The 18,705-nt window shown below is 40.4% G+C and overlaps 1 protein-coding gene across 3 annotated transcripts in view; it reads right to left on the bottom strand.

The window, feature by feature from the left end:
• arap2 (ArfGAP with RhoGAP domain, ankyrin repeat and PH domain 2) overlaps positions 1 to 18,705 on the bottom strand; it is a 251,081-nt gene that overhangs the window by 79,047 nt on the left and 153,329 nt on the right. For all 3 annotated transcript variants that reach the window (XM_070546657.1, XM_070546659.1, XM_070546667.1), the window contains exon 16: positions 6,058 to 6,202. In XM_070546657.1, coding sequence (XP_070402758.1) covers positions 6,058 to 6,202 — 145 coding nt within the window. The remainder of the gene's footprint in view (positions 1 to 6,057; positions 6,203 to 18,705) is intronic.

The raw sequence follows: 18,705 nt of genomic DNA, 5'->3' as shown, positions 1-18,705 counted from the left end.
TTTTAAGTGAGAAAAATCATATTTTGGTGACCCACAAGGACTGTTGACAATTTTGCCCTCCTCTTGAAGAGTTTGGACACCCCTGCTCTAGAATCTAGTAAAATAGCCCAAAATAGACTCCAAATAGGATGACAACACAAACCTAGTTCCCAACTATTAGAGGGGACTGGTACCAGTCCATGGACCATTTGACAGCAGGCTGCACAGAAAAAATAAAAGCTTTTTAATAAACTCTTAATTTTTGATCTGTAATTTGAAAAATCACAACAAATATATTAACAGCAGTAGTGATGCACCGATATCAAATTTTTTGGGCCGATACCGGTATCTGATATTAAGATCAACTTTATGGCCGATAACCGATATTTGCCGATACCAATATACTGACATTAATGCTTTTAAAATCAGCAGATTTTGTATAGAATGAACATTATTAAAGCTGAATGTACGTTATTATGTACACGCACCGCACACATTTACGGTTCTGAGATGATTTCAGTCACTGTTCACGACTAAACAATTACACATCACCCCCCTCACCCTCTGAAACTGGCAAACAAATGGAGATGAGAAGGAAAAAATATCAGCCCGCTTTTATTTATCGAACCGATACCGATATGTTAAAAACTTACTAACATTAGCCGATACCGATATTGATGCCGGTATATTGTCCATCCCTAAACAGCAGTGTTACTTGTGAGAATAAGTAAAACAAAATTTCAGTTAGAACTATGTATACTGTACTAATTAGCTTGTTTAGCTCGAGATCGAGGGGAGATGACGTGTTTGGAGTTTTGGCTCCTACACTTTGGAACGCGTCCCGTCTGAAGACCCATATATGTTCAGGTGTTTTTAGCACTGGTGTTTGCAACGTTGCCTTGATTTTAACTGTTTCCTTTTTACTTTTTATTGTCGTTTATTATTGTTAATTACTGTGCCAACTATGGTTGTGTTCAGCACCCTGGGCTTCAGCTAAGGTTGTGAAAGGTGCTCAATAAATGAAATAAATGAATGCTCTTCATAGTATTTTTTATGCTTTATTTTGAAATGACCAATTTTAGAATCTTAATTCTAGAATTGGACATTTCCATTGCTGCTGTTTGAAACCAGAATTTAGTTTACCCAGGAGACTTAATCACATTTACCTGTTTAAAAAGACAAAATTGTATGTCTTAGTGAAGTAATATGTGTGTGAACGAAAACAAAGGCCCCTTCAAAGAAAAAACTATTTGCACCACACACTCATGAGAAAACACTGTCAAAAAAAGGGGAAAAGTGTTGCTATTAATCTCTGTTAGTCTCACATCCAGTTGTGTTTGCCTTCACTCCAAACACCTCTGCAAAGCGGCCACAGGTCAGAGTATCACTAACTTAATGGCCTGCGAACATAGAGCCAAGCAGTCGTTAGGTTTCTGCTGTAAGCTTCAGCGCCGGCGGCTCTAAATGCTGCAGCGATGACTGTTCAAGATGACTTGTCACAGGGGTCACGGCGGCTATGAGTCGCTCTCTTCTCACAGGTGTCAGGGGAACAGGCGAGACACGGGTGTTTGTGTGCCCTCACACGATCCCCCTACTCCCACCACCACCTTCTTCCTCTTTCACTCTCAGCCACTTCAAGCCCCCTCTTGTCTCCATGCTGGCAGGTGTGCAGGTGCTTGTTAGTGGAGGTCCCACAGGGAGAGTTTGAAAGGATTCATTGTTGTTTTTGGCAAAATGGTGTGGTAACGAAAGGACAGACAAGGACCTAAATAATGTGAGTTCCACTGGGAGGAACTTGCAGAAAGACAGTGGCTATTTGATCAGACAAACAGACTCACAAAGGTAACTTTTATGTACTCACTTATGTTTGTACCTTATATTTTGGAGAGAAATGTCCGTTATTTGTGGTTATACCTACAGATTGGGTCATGATGCTCTAAAAAGTGAAAGATTAAAGTCCTATTAGTTGTCACACACTGGTAAAATTTGTTCTCCACATCTAACCCATCCCCTGGGGGAGCAGTGACCTGCAGACATGGCCATGCTAAGGAACCATTCGGTGGTTTAACCACCCCATTAAGGCTGAGTGCCAAGTGGGGAGGCATTGGGTCCCATTTTTAAAGTCTTTGGTATGACCGGACCGTGGATTTGAACCCACCATCTCCCAGTCTCAGGGCGAACACTCATACCTCTGAGCTGGTAAGAATTATTAAAAAATGAGAGCGCTTCACAATTATAAATGTCCTCTTTGCTCTGTATCATTCCCAGTTTAGTGTTACAGTGAGTAGCTGCAAGAAGATCATGTACAGCACGATGCTGAAGGCATGATGAGGTCGCAACCTAGACATGAGGTAAATGGGGCCAATTGAACTCCAAATACTCAACAGCCAAGCCATGCCAGTGTGCGTAGACCCACGGATACACCGCGCCAGAAAACTCCACCTAGGACTTTGGTAATAAACCGTCCCAAACTTGCAATAAACATTTGTGTCGTCCAACACTCGGAGTGGACTGAACACCTGGCTGACCAATCCTTGTTTTAAATAATCAGCATCAAACAACCAAATTGGCTTGTTCTCGTAGCTTTAAAATGTCTGTATTTTATTAGTCAACGAACAAATCCCAACACAATGTTCAACTACCGCTACTGTTTTGAAGTGGAGTGATTTTCTAATTACCAATAACTTAGATTGGGTATGCACCCAACCCTGACTATGTAAAATCTTATTGCAGGACTAAACTGGTTAGATTTGTGTGTGTGTGACAGATGAAAACCACTTCAAAAGGGGACTGTCTTTGCTGCTGTCTCACAAAGCAAGACAGTAAAAGACGGTACAGGTCTTTTTGGGGAATTGTAGGATTTACGCATTGAACTGATCTTCAATGGTCCTCCATGAGTCTAGATCTTAATCCCATAAAACATAGAAACAATCTGAAAGTTGCTGAATCAGCAGCAGCTGTATGCCCAGAAAGAATGGGCCAGCCCAACCGGTTGGCAAGCGCAGACATCTCATTGCACAGAGTTCAGTTTTTGGAGGTGACTCCCTCAAAAGGATTGTGGAGCAAAACAATAACATTAAGACTAGCTCAATTTCTGCTGGTGTTGTGTGTTTTATTACGTAAAGTAATCAAAATAATTAATCATCAGATGCAGTCCCATTCGTGTTAAATACGGAGGAATTAGCCATTCAAATTTACATCTTTGTTAATTGTGAAACTTCAATCATATTTAAGTTTGCTGTGAAAGAGGACTGACACATTTGCCCACGTCTCCTAAAAGAATAACATATTTTAAAGAAAGGTTTAGTAAAATACTAAAAAGTGCAGCTTAAATCCTAAAAAGCCAAAAAACAAACAAAGAAATCACTTCAACCCGAGACAAAGAATAGACAGACGTGGGGATGCTTTCAATAATTATAACTTAGTTGATGTTAAATTACTCAATAAAACAAGAAGATGAGTCAGAATTGGCCTCCAGGCAAACCTTGAGGTATCACGAGCCAACATGGTGATTCCTTAGAAGTGGGTCTGTAATATTCGTGTAACTTTAGCAGCTGTACGCCACTCCATATTCCACCGTGTCCTCGGCCATGCTCAAATTACCAAAATGCGGCATTTAATGAGAATGACTCCCACAGCCTCCTGTAGAGCAGTGATAGGCTGCTAGTAGGAGTATGTCATCTGCATACATTAATATTTATGAAACGTAAACAGTGAGGAGGTGAGAAGTCACTGCTCCCTCTCCCTTTCTCTCTGTGCTAAGGCATGCTGGGAGTTGTAGAAGTGTGAGAGAAAGAGAAAGAGGTGGAGTTTAATCTAGTGAAACGCACGGCCATTAGGACTGCTAGTGACAGAAAAATAATAGCCTTTTTTTGGCGGGGGTGAGGCAGTGACCTGTAACTGGGATGTATGCAGTAAACTGAATTTGGGTACTGCACACCCACACAGACACACACACACACACACACAAACACACATGCACACACACACACAGCTTTGTGTATGTGTCCAGCTCATTACGCAGGCCATGGTGTTCACTTGCCAGATGTGCTTCTTATGGTTTCCACACAAACACATTGTTCACTCTTCACAACATCTGCTACTATCGTTAAAGAGTTAGCTGCTGCTTTAATCATACGACATTATTAGAGTCCTCGCTTTGGAGGTGAGGACAGCCACACACACACGCATGGTTTGACCCAGTGGGAGTTAGAGAAATGTGGGAGCGGGAAACTGTTCGAGGCACCTGCTCCTCTGCATTTGCGTCAGCTCCAGAGGAAATAAAGAAAAAGTTTGTTGTCGCAACTTTGTGACTAAATCATAATCGAGGGGAGTATTAGGGGAGGTGGCGACAGAAAAATGAGCACAAGAAGTGGCATTTAAAACTGTGCTGTACATCCGTATCAGCAGCCAAGTAAAGTGGAAATACAGCACTCGTAAAGCCCTGATGGTTGTGTTAAAGTGAATGATGCTCAGTCTAAGATTATGGTAACAAGACGTGTGACGAGGAGCAGGGCGACGGGGGAGAGAGTGTTTACAGGCAGCTGTGTATTTACTGGTTGTCAGAACAGGCTGGTGTTGCATGTGCTGTAAATTGTAATTGAGACAATAAAAGAAATGAATCACTGAGATGTTTGGGTTTTACGATTGGGCTTACATGTTCTTAAAGCAAGAGGAGTTACGATTCACGACATAAGAAGTACCACTGCTGAGAAATATATGATGGATGTGAAATAAAGTCACAGAACCAGGCTGTAATCTATGTTTACTTACTGCAGTATGACTGGATGTAGATGATTTAACTAAATTTGAAACGATAAAGTCTATTTAATGCAATTCCAATAATCTACATTAATTAAGATGTCATATGTGTAGGGAAAGGGAGTGTGATGTGCTGAAGGTTGAATGATTTGATGAAATACTCATTCGAAATCCCAGGGATTTTTGACCCTAATGGTCATCCGTTGGTAAGGTCTTACTTAAACACAAAAATACTGCTTGCTTATGATGATTTAGGGATGCACTGCCCACTCTTGCCAGGGAAAATACACACAGTCACTTGAACACCTTTGTTCGTGTAGATCAGGGGTATTTAACTCATTCACTGCCAATGACGACTAATTTGCATGTTTTTACTGTGTGGGCGTCGGACGAGCCCCCGCACCGTGAGAACAAACACCCCAGCTCTAAAGCCGACCTTCATCCGCATACATCACACGTCACGTGATCAGGAAGCAGAAATCTATGTGTTAGGAGATCGTTTTGGGCCGCTGCTGTAAAAAAAGCGAGGCGCTAACCAGAAAAGCTTCTGCCGATCACAATTCAACAACGGATTATGAAAGAACAGATAAAGCTCGAAACGCGCAGATTCTTCCTGATGTAAGAGGTGAGTCTCCGCTTTGTATTGGTTGTTTTGGCGTCGACGTCATCCTAGCGCACAACGTTCTGTCACTCTTAAAAAAACAGTAAAAACGGTGAGAAAAGCTGGCAGCGAATGGCTTTACCGATCAGGAAACGGCTGGCAGATAATGAGCTAAAAATGGTCCGCAAGGTCCGGTGTCCAACACGTTTTAGTGGTTACTCTGATTCAACACACTTGATTCACCTGTGCAGCAGTTCATCGGGCTCTGCAGAAGACTTTTAATCACCTGCTGATTAAAATCAGGTGTGTTGAAGCAGAGTTAAAACTAAAAGGTGCTGGATACCGGACCTCGAAGACCGAAACTGAATACTCCTGATGTAGATTATTGGAACTGCATTAAATGAACTTTGTTTAAAATGTTGTTCAATGTCAGGTTTTTACGTTTATTTGTATGTTTTGCTTTTACATCTTCTTTAGTGTTTATAAATATATTTTACTGCTTTGAAATATTTTACTACTTTACAACACTTTGGTTTAACTTAAGGTTTTTTTTTTACGCATGCCATATGAATACATTTAATTAGATTAGATTTTGTTTTGTTGTCTGTGCATGTGCTTTTAAATCAAATTTGATCCATGGTGATTCATTATCGGTTCATTGAAATGCAGCGTGTGTGTGTGTGTGTGTCTGTGTGTGTGTGCGTGTGAGTTCATACCCAGCTCCAGTCATTGTCTCTGAGTTGTTGATTGCCAGGCTGACCACCTCTGTGACGTCAACCCTCCCAATGGCTAAAGTGCTTCGCTCGCTCTCGTAATAACTCAGAAAGCCAGCCTCCAACGTACACCAGCGACGTACCATGTCTAAAACAAACACACACACACACACACACACAAATGATGTAAATGCAAACTTTCTTAGTTCTCTTGCAAATTATTTTTGGTTCTAGCAGAATTTTAAAATGTTGGAAAAGTTTTGAGATCCACTGGATTAACTGATCATTCCATGAAGATTTTACCCGAGTAAACCCTTGAGACAATGCCTCTGCACTTTGGTTGGCAGTGTAATTAAGAGTAACCTCATGTAATAGCATGGTGCATTCTACTTTAATAAATTTAATTAATCACTTCACTTCAAAAGTACCTCAGTGTTGTGAGGCTTGCTATCAAGCTGTAAGTCAAAGTGTCTGCTATGGCAAAATAAAAATTAGAAAAACAACTGAATTATTGAGTCTCTCTCTCTCTCTCTCTCTCTCTCTCTCTCTCTCTCTCTCTCTCTCTCTCTCTCTCTCTCTCTCTCTCTCTCTCTCTCTCTCTCTCTCTCTCTCTCTCTCTCTCTCTCTCTCTCTCTCTCTCTCTCTCTCTCTCTCTCTCTCTCTCTCTCTCTCTCTCTCTCTCTCTCTCTCTCTCTCTCTCTCTCTCTCTCTCTCTATATATATATATATATATATGCTAAACAATGCACAAAACAAAAACATATATCAAGATATCCAAGTGAAAGTCTACAAAGAATGTGTCAAACTGAGTAAAACACATTGTCTGTTCAATTGTTGTTTTTGAATTCATTCTCATATTTTATCCTTGGAAACCCATTTTTTAACAGCTTGTTGTCTCAAACATGTACTTTCGGTTTGTTTTGACTGTTGTGAAAACGTATTTTCTGAAACATAATTTCTCGGGAAATGTTGGTAGTGTTATCACTCACAGTCTAAAGTCCTTTGTTGTCTGTGTGTGTGTGTGTGTGTGTGTGTGTGTGTGTGTGTGTGTGTGTGTGTGTGTGTGTGTGTGTGTGTGTGTGTGTGTGTGTTCATCTCTAGTGATAACAACAACATGCCCAAATGTCTGCAATCTAGCAAATAAACCACTGGAGTGATTTTACTTTTGGAATAAACTTAATTAAAAATGGCCGTCAAAGCTAATTGACTCAAGAAAACACAACACTGGCCACAGCTATAATCATTTTAGAGATACTGACCTAACATTTGGCATGGTTGCAGATGAGGGTTATTTCCAATGCGTCGAATGTGAACAGATCACATGAAATCTTGTGATATTGAGCTTGTGCATAACAATTATTTCATTAAATCTAAGACTCATGTTTACCAGAGAAGAAAATAGTGATGTTTTGTGTTAGTTTACTAGATCAATTTGTAATTAGCAGTTTATCAATTCCTTTGAGAGTTTACATGCAAATATTTACTGTATTTATTAACCCTCTCAGGCTCAACATGAGTTTTGATAAAATGACGAACAACTATGTCCTTCAGGGGAACTTCTGAGTTAAAAAATGCTCATGAAATGCGTATGTGGAGTAACCAGGTAGGTAGGTTTTAACGTTGATAATCTGCAATGTCTGCCTCCAGAGGGTTAATGGTGCAATTCAAATCCCGACGACTAGGCGGTAGCAGTCTTTACTGACTTAAATTGGAAGGGATTAGATCTCACAATAACGCTGGATTTGTATTGGATGTGTCTGGCCTGAGTTTTCCAGTTACATTCAGTCTTAAAAATTGCAAATATTGCCTGGATTTTAATATTGCATTATATCGTATTGTCTCCCTGTATTGTGATATAACTCGTCATTGCTTCAGTATCATTACGATGCAGCATATATATATATATATATATATATATATATATATATATATATATATATATATATATATATATCATAACGTCTCTTCAGTATTGTGATATAACTCATTGCTTCAGTATCATTACGATGCAGCATGTATGTATATATATATATATATATATATATATATATATATATATATACATATATATATATATATCATAACGTCTCTTCAGTATTGTGATATAACTCATTGCTTCAGTATCATTACGATGCAGCATGTATGTATATGTATATATATATATATATATATATATATATATATATACACACACATCGTAACGTCTCTTCAGTATTGTGATATATATCAAATCAACTCCCCTGTTTTGTAATATATATTTTATTGTCAGATAAAAACCTTTGATGTTTACACAGAAATCAACTTTTGTAACAATGAACTGCAAGGAGCTTCCTGAAATTTAAATATACTTTGATGTATTTTTGGAACACATCCAAGAGCAGATTTGTGATATTATATTTGCTGTGACTCAGTGACGCCATTAGCGAGTCCATTAGCAATGGAACCACTGACTCAAATGAACTCATTTCTATTTTGACAAATGATCAGGACAATTTTCAAGGCCTAGTTTTAGTCTCGAGTCAACCACGTCACGGTAAAAGGCAAAAATGTAGCATCCAAGAATAAAAGATAAAGAAAAGAGTGCATCCATACACCAATGAGGTGAAGGACAGCCCAAATAAAACTGGCAGGCAGCAACTTTCATTTTTACAAAAACAAAAGTTTAATGAAAAGCTGTGACTACAAACATCTGACGGCTAAATGCCAAATTTATGTTCTAATTAAAATTCTGACTCAATTTCAACTTGGTGGCTTAAACAAAGAAAACAGCTCGAATTTCAACTAGTTAAAGTACAGTTTATAGCAAATACATGAACACACAAACACAAATTAAAGCTGTTAAGACACTCTAAACAAATTTCAATCAGCAAACATTGTTTGAATGGAAGGAATTTAAAAGAAAAAAACTAAGGCAGGAAAACACACAACGTTGTCTCTTCATGACTGTCTGTGCGATTTACATGGCCAATGAGCATGAAGTTCATGAAAACATACCTAATTTTGGATTTTGAAAGTCACAGTGCCATCTGCTTTTTTTGTTCCGCAACAAACACAGAAACAGCTTCCCGCCCCCCTCCCCACACCCCCGCCGCTTGCAACTCCAAAGTTTCCACTGTATTTGTCTCATGAATATGCTAATTGTGCATTGCTCTGCCAAGAGTGTGTGATGTTTCTAACGGAACAGATATAGTTCCAATAAAAAGGAAGTGTCTACAACTGGATGTAAAAAAAAACCAACAGGATGTGATAAGCTTGGAAAAAAGGAGGCTCTATTCACCTTCTGCTGCCACTTTTCACAGCTTCTTCTGACTCAAGCTCTGTGTTCAATTTATTTAAAAAAAACATATTTAGACAATGTTGCAGCGAGCAGCTGTAAAAACAGACAGTATAATAATTATTTATCATTTACTTGGCATTTTAAAAATACTGCCCTTCTCTTGAATGAGATTAATCCAGAAGCTGTGGATTCATGGTCTTGATTTACCCACAAAGCATGGAGAGGTTTTCTATGTGACTGTGGGACAAAGAAGACAACTCAGAGTGTGGTATTTAAAGATATTACCGCTCTGATCTGTCTGTAAGGATATAGCACGGTCTTGGTAATGGAAAAAGATGGAAATACACTTCACTTTGGTTTCAAATGTATCCCTGAATCACCGAGGTTCAGCTGAAAATGTCATGTCCATCATTTTCTATCCAGCCGGATACGACCTTCTTGTTTGGTTCTGCGTTGTAGAAAAATAAAAGTATTTTCTTTTGTTGGAACATCTAATTAAACATCAACAAGACAGAAAAAAGATAATTTTACTGATATCAGGGAAGAAACAGTACCAACATCTGGTATGAAAAATAATGCAATATAATAACTTTCTATTACTTATCATCATCATCATCATCATTATCAGACATTTGTTCTATTTGAATGCTGGGTAATGAAAAATACCACAAATATACACTCACCAAACCCTTCATAAGGTACATCTTACCACTCCCAGGTTTTTCTTTTAGAACAACCCTAATTCTTCATTCCATAGATTGAGGTGTCGTAAATATTCCTATTACATGACAGCATCACAGAGGTCCTTTCAGGATGAGAATTTCTCGTTCCATCATGTCCCAAAAGATTCTGGACTTTGAGATCTGGTCACTGCAGAGGGTTGGGTCGTGGGGGCAGCAGCCTAAGCAGAGAGGCCCAGACTTTTCTCTCCACAGCCACTTGGGCCAGCTCCTCCAGGGAAATCCAAATCCCTGGCCAAGCAAAAAAACAGAGAAGTCCCTCCAAAGTGTCTTGGTTCTTCTTTTCGTCCCGGTTGGATGTGCCCGGAAAACCTTACCAGGGAGGCATCCGGGAGACATCCTAACCAGCTGACCGAGCCACATCGCCTAGCTTCTGTCCATGTGGAGAAGCAGCAGATCTAAGTCCCTCACCCAGCCCAGACACCCTGCAGAGAAAACCTTTTTTTTGGCCGCTTGTATCAATGATCTTGTACTTTCGGTCACTACTCAAAGCTCGTAGCCATAGGTGAGGGTAGGAACGTAGATCGACTGGTAAATAGAGAGCTTTACATTCTGGCTCAGCTCTCTCTTCACCATGACAGACCGGCAATAAAAACCCTCAGTACTGTAGACACGGCACCAATCCGCCTATCAATCTCGCGCTCCCTTTTTCCCTCACAAGACCCCGAGATACTTGAACTCTTCCACTGAGGGCAGGACCTCATCCCTGACCCAGAGAAGGCATTCTATCGTTTTCTGACTCAAAACCATGGTCTCAGATTTAAAGGAGCTGATTCTCGATCCAGCTGCTTCACACTCAGCTTTGAACCACTCCAGTGAAAGCACAAGATCATGATCTGATGAAGCAAACAAGACCACACCATCTGCAAAAAGAAGAGACCTGACCCTTAGGCCACCAAAATAAATCCCTTCGACACCTTGAAATCATAAAATTTATGAACAGAATCAGTGATGAAAGACCTTGGTGAAGTCCAGTTCTTATCGGAAGCACCAGTCATACAGGGCCCTAACAGCCTGTATCAAAGAGCCTGGTATCCTATACTCCCGGAGTTCACTGTGTCTACATACCTCAATGTATTGATTTGTTACCATATGATTGGAAATATAGGTATTTATGTCAAATATCTTAACAAATGTATGAAAAAAGAAAATCTACAACTCACATTAACCATCCTGATGGATATGGACCTTGAAACATAAAAACCTACGTTCTTTGGAACATATTTTGTGATCATGAGTCTTGAGATTGTATCAGATTTACCACTTTTGGAAGCGTTCTTCCAATAATGACCGGCACAAATGCGTCAAACTCTTTTCTCACTGCCAGTTAGACGTGCTCAATGAGTTTGATTGACATAAATGTGACTGAACTACAATGAAATGTGCTGCAAACGCTGCTCTCTTCCATGGCAGTAAATGTGGTTCAGTGCCTTTGAAGCATTCCATCAGGAAACTGGCTTTATCAGAAATCTGCACATCAGTAAGTCACGAGCATCCTCATCTCTCCTTTGTTTGGTGGTTCAGTATTTCTCAGGGGGTGGGACACCAGCGCAATACGAGGAACAATAGTCCTTGATTTACAATCAAGCAGCTGCGTCCATTGCCAGCTGTTCCGCCACACACAGCAGCGGCCCCGTAGCCCAGCCGTTCTCCACAGGAGTCCACAACCAGCCACAAAAGATGACGCTCGCGGGAAGCCAACCGTGGTACATGCCTTTACCAGATAAATTGAGCCAATTAGTTTGAACGCCAAAACAGCTCTCTGTAAGGTCTTTTCCAGAGGAAGGAAGGCCTCCTAAACCACAATGAGGAACCTCTTTTTTCCTATTTATCAACTTCCCACCTTTTTTATCCCAGTAATTTGCAAGAAAAGCACAAAGTGCTCAGAGAGTGAGATGAACAGGTTGATTTGATCAAGTCATCAATGCCACATACTGAATGGATGAAATTATGAAGAAATTTGCTGAAAAAGTTTTGACTCCGAAAATGCATGAGCCAGATTCGCACCCAAACGCCAGATTTACCCGATGTGTGCCTACACTTTTTATCGACATCGAGCAGACATCTGCTTCAGTATAGCAGGCTGTGTTTGCCCTTTTTCTGTGAAATAAAAAAAATAGGGAAAATTTGTCCCACGACCAGCCCTTCCACCAATCTTCTGCCTATCTCACCATCAGATGAAAATATCTGCAATGAAGACATCTGGTGGGCAGCTTGTCAGGGGGACTGGAAATGGAAATCGGGAAACTGAAGGGATCTGAACGATCTGTCTGTGCCAGAATTAGAGCCCACTTCATTTCACGGAGGAATAGGAGAATATGGCATAGTTTATGGTTAACACTCTCAGGCTCAAAATAGGTTTTGATTAACGGTCGAACAATTACGTCATTCAGGGGTACTTCTGAGTTAAAAACTGCTCATGAAATACGCATGTGGGCATAACCAGGAAGGTTTTTACTGTTGAAAATCTGCAACGCCTGCCTCCAGAGGGTTTAGGAGTCGTTTATCGTAAAGATGTCAAAATAAAAATCTGTTGAAAACAACAGATTTGTGTGATTTTTGTAAAATTCAAAAACTGGGAAATCTGAATATTGCAGTCATTGTTTGACAGGAAAAAATTGCTGTAATCACAAAGACAACTGTAGGAAAAATGTACTTGAATGTAAATGAAAATCAACTGAATAGTTCATATGGATACATTTTATACACACACACACACACACACACACACACACACACACACACACACACACACACACACACACACACACACACACACACACACACACACAGACACACTACTTCTACTATTAACTCTCTCTTTTTGTGGAAGTTGTGAGTGAGAGCTACAGTCTGAAGCAGAGCGCCGCTGCTGCTGATGGGGAAAAACAGTAAACTAATCAGAAATTATGGGTGCCATTTCCCTGCTGCCACTCACCGTTTCAGACACCAACTGCCAACTGTCTCTTCGTGTTTTGCTCTCCGGATTCACACCAGCGCAAACCTAGCAGAGGCACAATTGTAGGAGCTGCACGACTCACTCATTTGCATGCTCATAATGCCAGAGATTTCAACTAAGATTAACTTATATTGAGAATAAATATTACAAGTAGGGCTGCCACTGATGTTTGTTTATTTGTGGTCATCCACCTATTTGGGTCTAGCATGGGGAGGGTAGCGGCCCGAGCAGAGGGGCCTAGATCATCCTTGCCCCACTAACCTCCACCATTGGGACCCCAATGGTGGAACTTGGCCAACTTGGAGATATAATCCCTCCAGTGATCTTTGGGTCGACCCAGGGAGGAGTCCAGGAGACCTTCCAACTAAATGCCAAAAGTAGTATATCATAGCTTTAAATTGATTATTGGCTCTGCAAGTAGAGGAGGGGTTGGGAACAGACTATGGGAGCATGCTTGAGTGACATAAAAAGATTGATGGAGTGGGCAATAATGGTCAGAAAATCAATAGGCATGTTTTCACTGTCTGAACTTTAGAGTCATTTTACCGGAACTTCCTGGCGTGCGCGTGTCTCCACTTCATTGAGCTGGCTGAACGACCGTTTTCCAGGAGATTTTGAGGAACTCTCAGAGAACCTGAACAGGGGTAAGTACTCAAAATGGCCCAGCGGAGTAGTTTCATTTCGGTGCATCACTAGAAAGTATGTTTGATATCAGTTGTGACAAGATTAAACTCTCACTCATTATGTGTTGACTTTACCGAGTTGTCCATTTGGTGGTTGATGAAACAGAAACAAGCAAAAGTTGACTCAATTTTGCTTTTCAGAAGAGGAGATTAGATGAGTGAAAATTGGATGTTTTTCCTCATCCCAATCCATATTTCCACCCGTAGCAACACTTTTATTGCATTTTAAGGCTCATCTGCTAGGGACTTTATCTCAATGTGGTGCAACTGTATCAAACATTTGTGCCAAATTGCTTTTTTTTTTAACTCAATATATCCCATACTGAAGAATGCAGGAAACCCGGTTGGAATTGTTTTTGAGAAATAACATAGAAAAAAGGCAACAGTTTAAAACACAGTGGTGAAGTACATCTGTTGAGCCCCTAGAACCAGTGATGAATTATTGAGAACACAAGCACATCTACAGACCATCAATCCATTAGCCTGGGAGACAAACACATCCTGTAGTACATTCAAAAAGCTCATGCAGTCCCAGCCGTGCTTTTCCTTTTCATTGACAAAGTTGGACATTTTAAATCCAAGTCTTGTGAATTCTTTAACAGCTGCTGCTCAGTTAAAGTGCTATTAATGCACCAAGCAAAGTCCTCTATAATACATGAAATAATAAAGTGGTTATAGGCTGAAATATCACAAGAACGTATCAGGGGATGAGAAAGACTTTGGAATGGTGTGCTGACTGTAAGAGGTACAAAATGCTCAACAGTGAATAAAATGGCCTTCAAGAAAAAAAAGCATTCACAGTTCTGCGAATGGTTTGAAACAGAGACCACTGACACATCAAGAGGTAAAATTTTCACTTCTTTTGCCGCAGTTTGTTTTATAGACATTAAAACCATAATTCATACTTAGAAATGATTTAATCAAATCTTCTGCTTAAAGTTTTGAGAAAAAGACTGAAGAATTTCCAAGAAATCTGCAGCCAAAATAAACTATGGAGTATTGTAATGATTTTAGGGTCACTGTAAAATGTAAAGCCTCAAAATAACGTCACTGTTTGGTTAAATTTCACCATTTTGCCTTTCTGTAGGGTAAACCCGTACCTGTTTTCAGTATAAATGCTATAACAGACCATCAGTAACATACCGAACCACAATGGGTGACTTCACAACTCTGGTATACTTTAATGATTTATAATTTTTGCCCTACTCCAGTTAATATGGGACATACTAAATACTAAAAGCCAGACAATATTTAAAGATCAAGTTCACTCATTTTACTTATATCCTGATATTTGGACATCTAACTTCTGATTGGCTAACAGCAACATGACTCTGCCACTGACTCTGGTTGCTCTACCGCAATTATGTTTTATCTCCACAAATACCACAAGTCTGAAGGAGTTCTGACAACTGTGGAGTTGCTAATGCTAATGGTTAGCTTCCACTATCCATGACATGCTCAGCTCTGTCCTGGATGCTAAACCAAAAACAGCCTTCCTCATCTTGAGCCAAGATGGGTGAATCCATGACTGCTAAATGACAATGTGACGTAGATATGGCTTCTCTGAACCAAGCGTTTTGTCGTCTGTTTTCTATCATTGGCCAATTCAGGAAAAAGATGTGGGAGACTTTTTCCACATGCAGCCTGCATGTGAAAATAGGAGTGACTGATCTACGTAAAAAACATGTGAGCTTGGTCTTTACTTTTTTATTAAACTGAATTTAATGGAAAAACTCAGGCCAAACACTGCCAAGACACTTCAAGTGTTGATCTGTCTGAATAAAGGAGGTAAAAACTGCTGCCACATAGATGTCAGAGTTTGAATTTCACCACACAAAAGAAAAACAGTAAATTTTTGCATGTAAATTCTCAATAAAACAAAACACTCCTTCAAAATATTGATTCATTAGTATAACACAAAATATCACAATCATTTCTTACATCCCTCCTTTATAATCAACAGTTTTCCTATCGTGTAGATCAGGGGTGTCAAACTTAAACTCACACAGGGCCGAAATGAGACTCTGGGATGGAGTCGAGGGCCAAACTTAATATTTTTGAAAAAGTGACGGCAAATTTGCACATTTTCTTTATCAACATGTATGCAATTTTGAACCTTTAAATTTGGAAACAAACATATTTCTGCATTAACACTGAATGTGGAATAACCAAATTACACACGAGCAAGTCAGTTACAAAAAAAACACATCAGTGGTATTCATTACTTGTGGTATAATCAGCATTTTTAAAATCTATTCAGGATTTATGTTTTCTTGTTTATTCATTTTTCTTATTTTTTATTCTCCTTTTTTTCTCCTGTAATAAGTGTCATCGCTGCTGTGACGTCTAGCTTTCCCCACTGAGGAACAATAAAGGGATTTTCTATTCCATTCATCTATCTGCAGCCTTTCCACTTCCTGTTTACTGTAGGTTAAATCTTTTCTCACGGGCCAACAACAAAATAAAAATATCATTTTATCTTAAATGAAAATGCAACATCTCACCCGTTAACTTTCATGTTTAGGAGCAGAAAAAGAGCATCAAACCAACATATTTAAAGCTCAGTTTGTTCCACTGGTTTACTGTGATGCTCACCTGTTCCAGCCAGATACCTGCATCATGGGGTTGATCTGAGCTGAGGAGGAGACTCCTGTTGTTTTGTTCATCTTCATCATAATAATGACAACATTAGATGACAACAGGTGCTCACATAGGTTTGTGCTGATGAACATGTCTGAGCAACTTGACCACGTTGTTGTGTGTCGGGGAGGAAAAATAATGACAGCAACCGAGTCATGCTGATTTGAGCGTGTCGCTGCTAGCTGGAGTTATATCGGCTCTGTCTGGACGTTAGTTGAAAAACTTTCTCTTTCAGTCGTGAACACATTACTGAGCGGCTAGAATCTCCGTTTCTGGGCTTCAACGTCAGAAAACAGCTGAGTGAACTCGGCGCTGAGTGAGAGGAGTGAAGTTTGTCCGAGACAGCGGAGCTGCAGACACCCAACTACCTCTGACTGCCTCGGGCTGGAAAAAACACAAAGGAGGGGGCGCGTCGCCTCCGCGCTGACGCCGCAAAGCATCATGGGAGTTGAAGTCTTTGCAGTAAAATCGGCCAGCGGGCCAGTTTTAATATATTTTTGATATTTATCTCGCGGGCCACATAAAAATGCTTCGCGGGTCGCATCTGGCCCGCGGGCCTTGACTCTGACATATGTGGTGTAGATGGATGAAACTGGCTTGAATTTGGTGAGGGAACTGCAGCGAGATTGCTGAAGCTGCCTTGTTCCTTGGTAATTGAAAAAAAGTGTGTGAACTGTTCAAAGTGTGGAAATGACAGATGAGAGAAGCTGCTTATTATCTAAGGCTTGGTTTATGCTTGACACATTTACTTTCTGCTTGGTGATGCGGCTCGCGGCTGGAACGCGCTTCACAACTTGCAGCGTTTATGGTTCATGCGGCTTGTCTCTGCCGTTAGCCAATATTCTCCTAAACTGTAGGGGGCAGCATGGAGCTCTACGGCATGCATCCAACACTACACCATAGTAGAAGTAAAAATTACTGTTGTTTACAACATGGCATTTCAGCATTTTTTAACAGCGTCCTCATCTTTTCCGACAGTGCGAGCTATTTCTCTCCAAGAATTATTTACAACATGTTGATCACGGTGATCTTTGAGAGCTGAATCATACAAATGTCTGTATTTACAAACCTCTGCCATACTAGTTCTTGCCAGTCCTCCATGTTTTTCCGCGTCCGACCGTCCGCGTGGTTAGAAAATTTCCTAGGTGCGCAGTGCGGAAAGTTTGGGCCGTGCGTAGGCGCGGTGGAGGGGCGTGGTTGTTAAAATGATGCAATTTTGCCACGCGGAGCAGTGTGAACCTCACGGACGCGTCAAGCATAAACCAAGCTTTATGCACGTCAGCTGTGACTTCAAGGTTGCCACGGTGCTCAAGCTAAAACTTTCCCTAAAATTGATTCCATTAATGGAAAATAACCTCTAATAATACAAGTGTGTATACGGAAGCAACGGAAGCACACATCAATGTGACATTTGCTACATTTTAAGATTTTTTTTGTCTTTCCAATCCTAATGGGTTGCGTATTCTAAACTAGCACTGTTTCTACGTACTTTGGCTAAATGTTTACCACTTTGTTCTTCCGAATTGGGGGCGTCGTTTTCTGGTTGTAACCCTCTGGAGGCAGGCGTTGCAGATTTGCAACAGTTAAAACCTACCTACCTGGTTACTCCACATACGTATTTCATGAGCATTTTTTAACTCAGAAGTACCCCTGAAGGACTTAGCTGTTGATCCTTTTATCAAAACCTATTTTGAGCCTGAGAGGGTTAGAATACATTAATTGTAATTATCAGATGCCCTGACTGCTCTTTTGCAATAAAGTTACAAGAAAGTCCGAAAATATTCTTACCTTGTGAGCACAAAAGTCACATAAATAACTGGATTAAAGCTATAATATTAAAAGTTTTAAGAAATTGGATTGATTCTTTTTTTCAAGAAGTGAATTTCAAATGAAATCCATTAGTGGAGATAATGAGACTTTTAAGAGATACTTGGCTAAATTTTTATACCCCCCAGTCCCTGTAAGAGGCAATTTGCCAGACCTGAGCTGTGTTCATTATCCGGAATGTTCAACCACCAATGAGAGCTGAGGGTGTGTGGGGGTGATGGGAATAGAGACGGACGTCGAGCTCAACATGGAGACTCAGCTCATTCAAGTGCCGGTTAGTGTTTCGCCTCCATCCTCTCGTTCCTTATCCTGCTTCTCAAACTTCCAAATAACCACGTTCCCCGAAGGGAGCGCCCAACGCTGGCTCCTTCTCCCTAATTACCCACGGGCCCCAGAAACGCTCCAGCTGTTTGGAGATGTGGGGACCGCGGCAGAGCGAGAAGTGCAGCAGCAGCTGAGGCGTCTGGGTGGAGAGCGGAGCATGATTAAAAGTTTTAAACTGCCTTGGAGGGAAAAGACTAACTC

The sequence above is a fragment of the Nothobranchius furzeri genome, chromosome 2 (assembly GCF_043380555.1).
Source record: "Nothobranchius furzeri strain GRZ-AD chromosome 2, NfurGRZ-RIMD1, whole genome shotgun sequence".
Lineage (NCBI taxonomy): Eukaryota > Metazoa > Chordata > Actinopteri > Cyprinodontiformes > Nothobranchiidae > Nothobranchius > Nothobranchius furzeri.
Note: the sequence above shows the minus strand (reverse complement) of the source record. Positions and strands in the feature narration are given on the sequence as shown.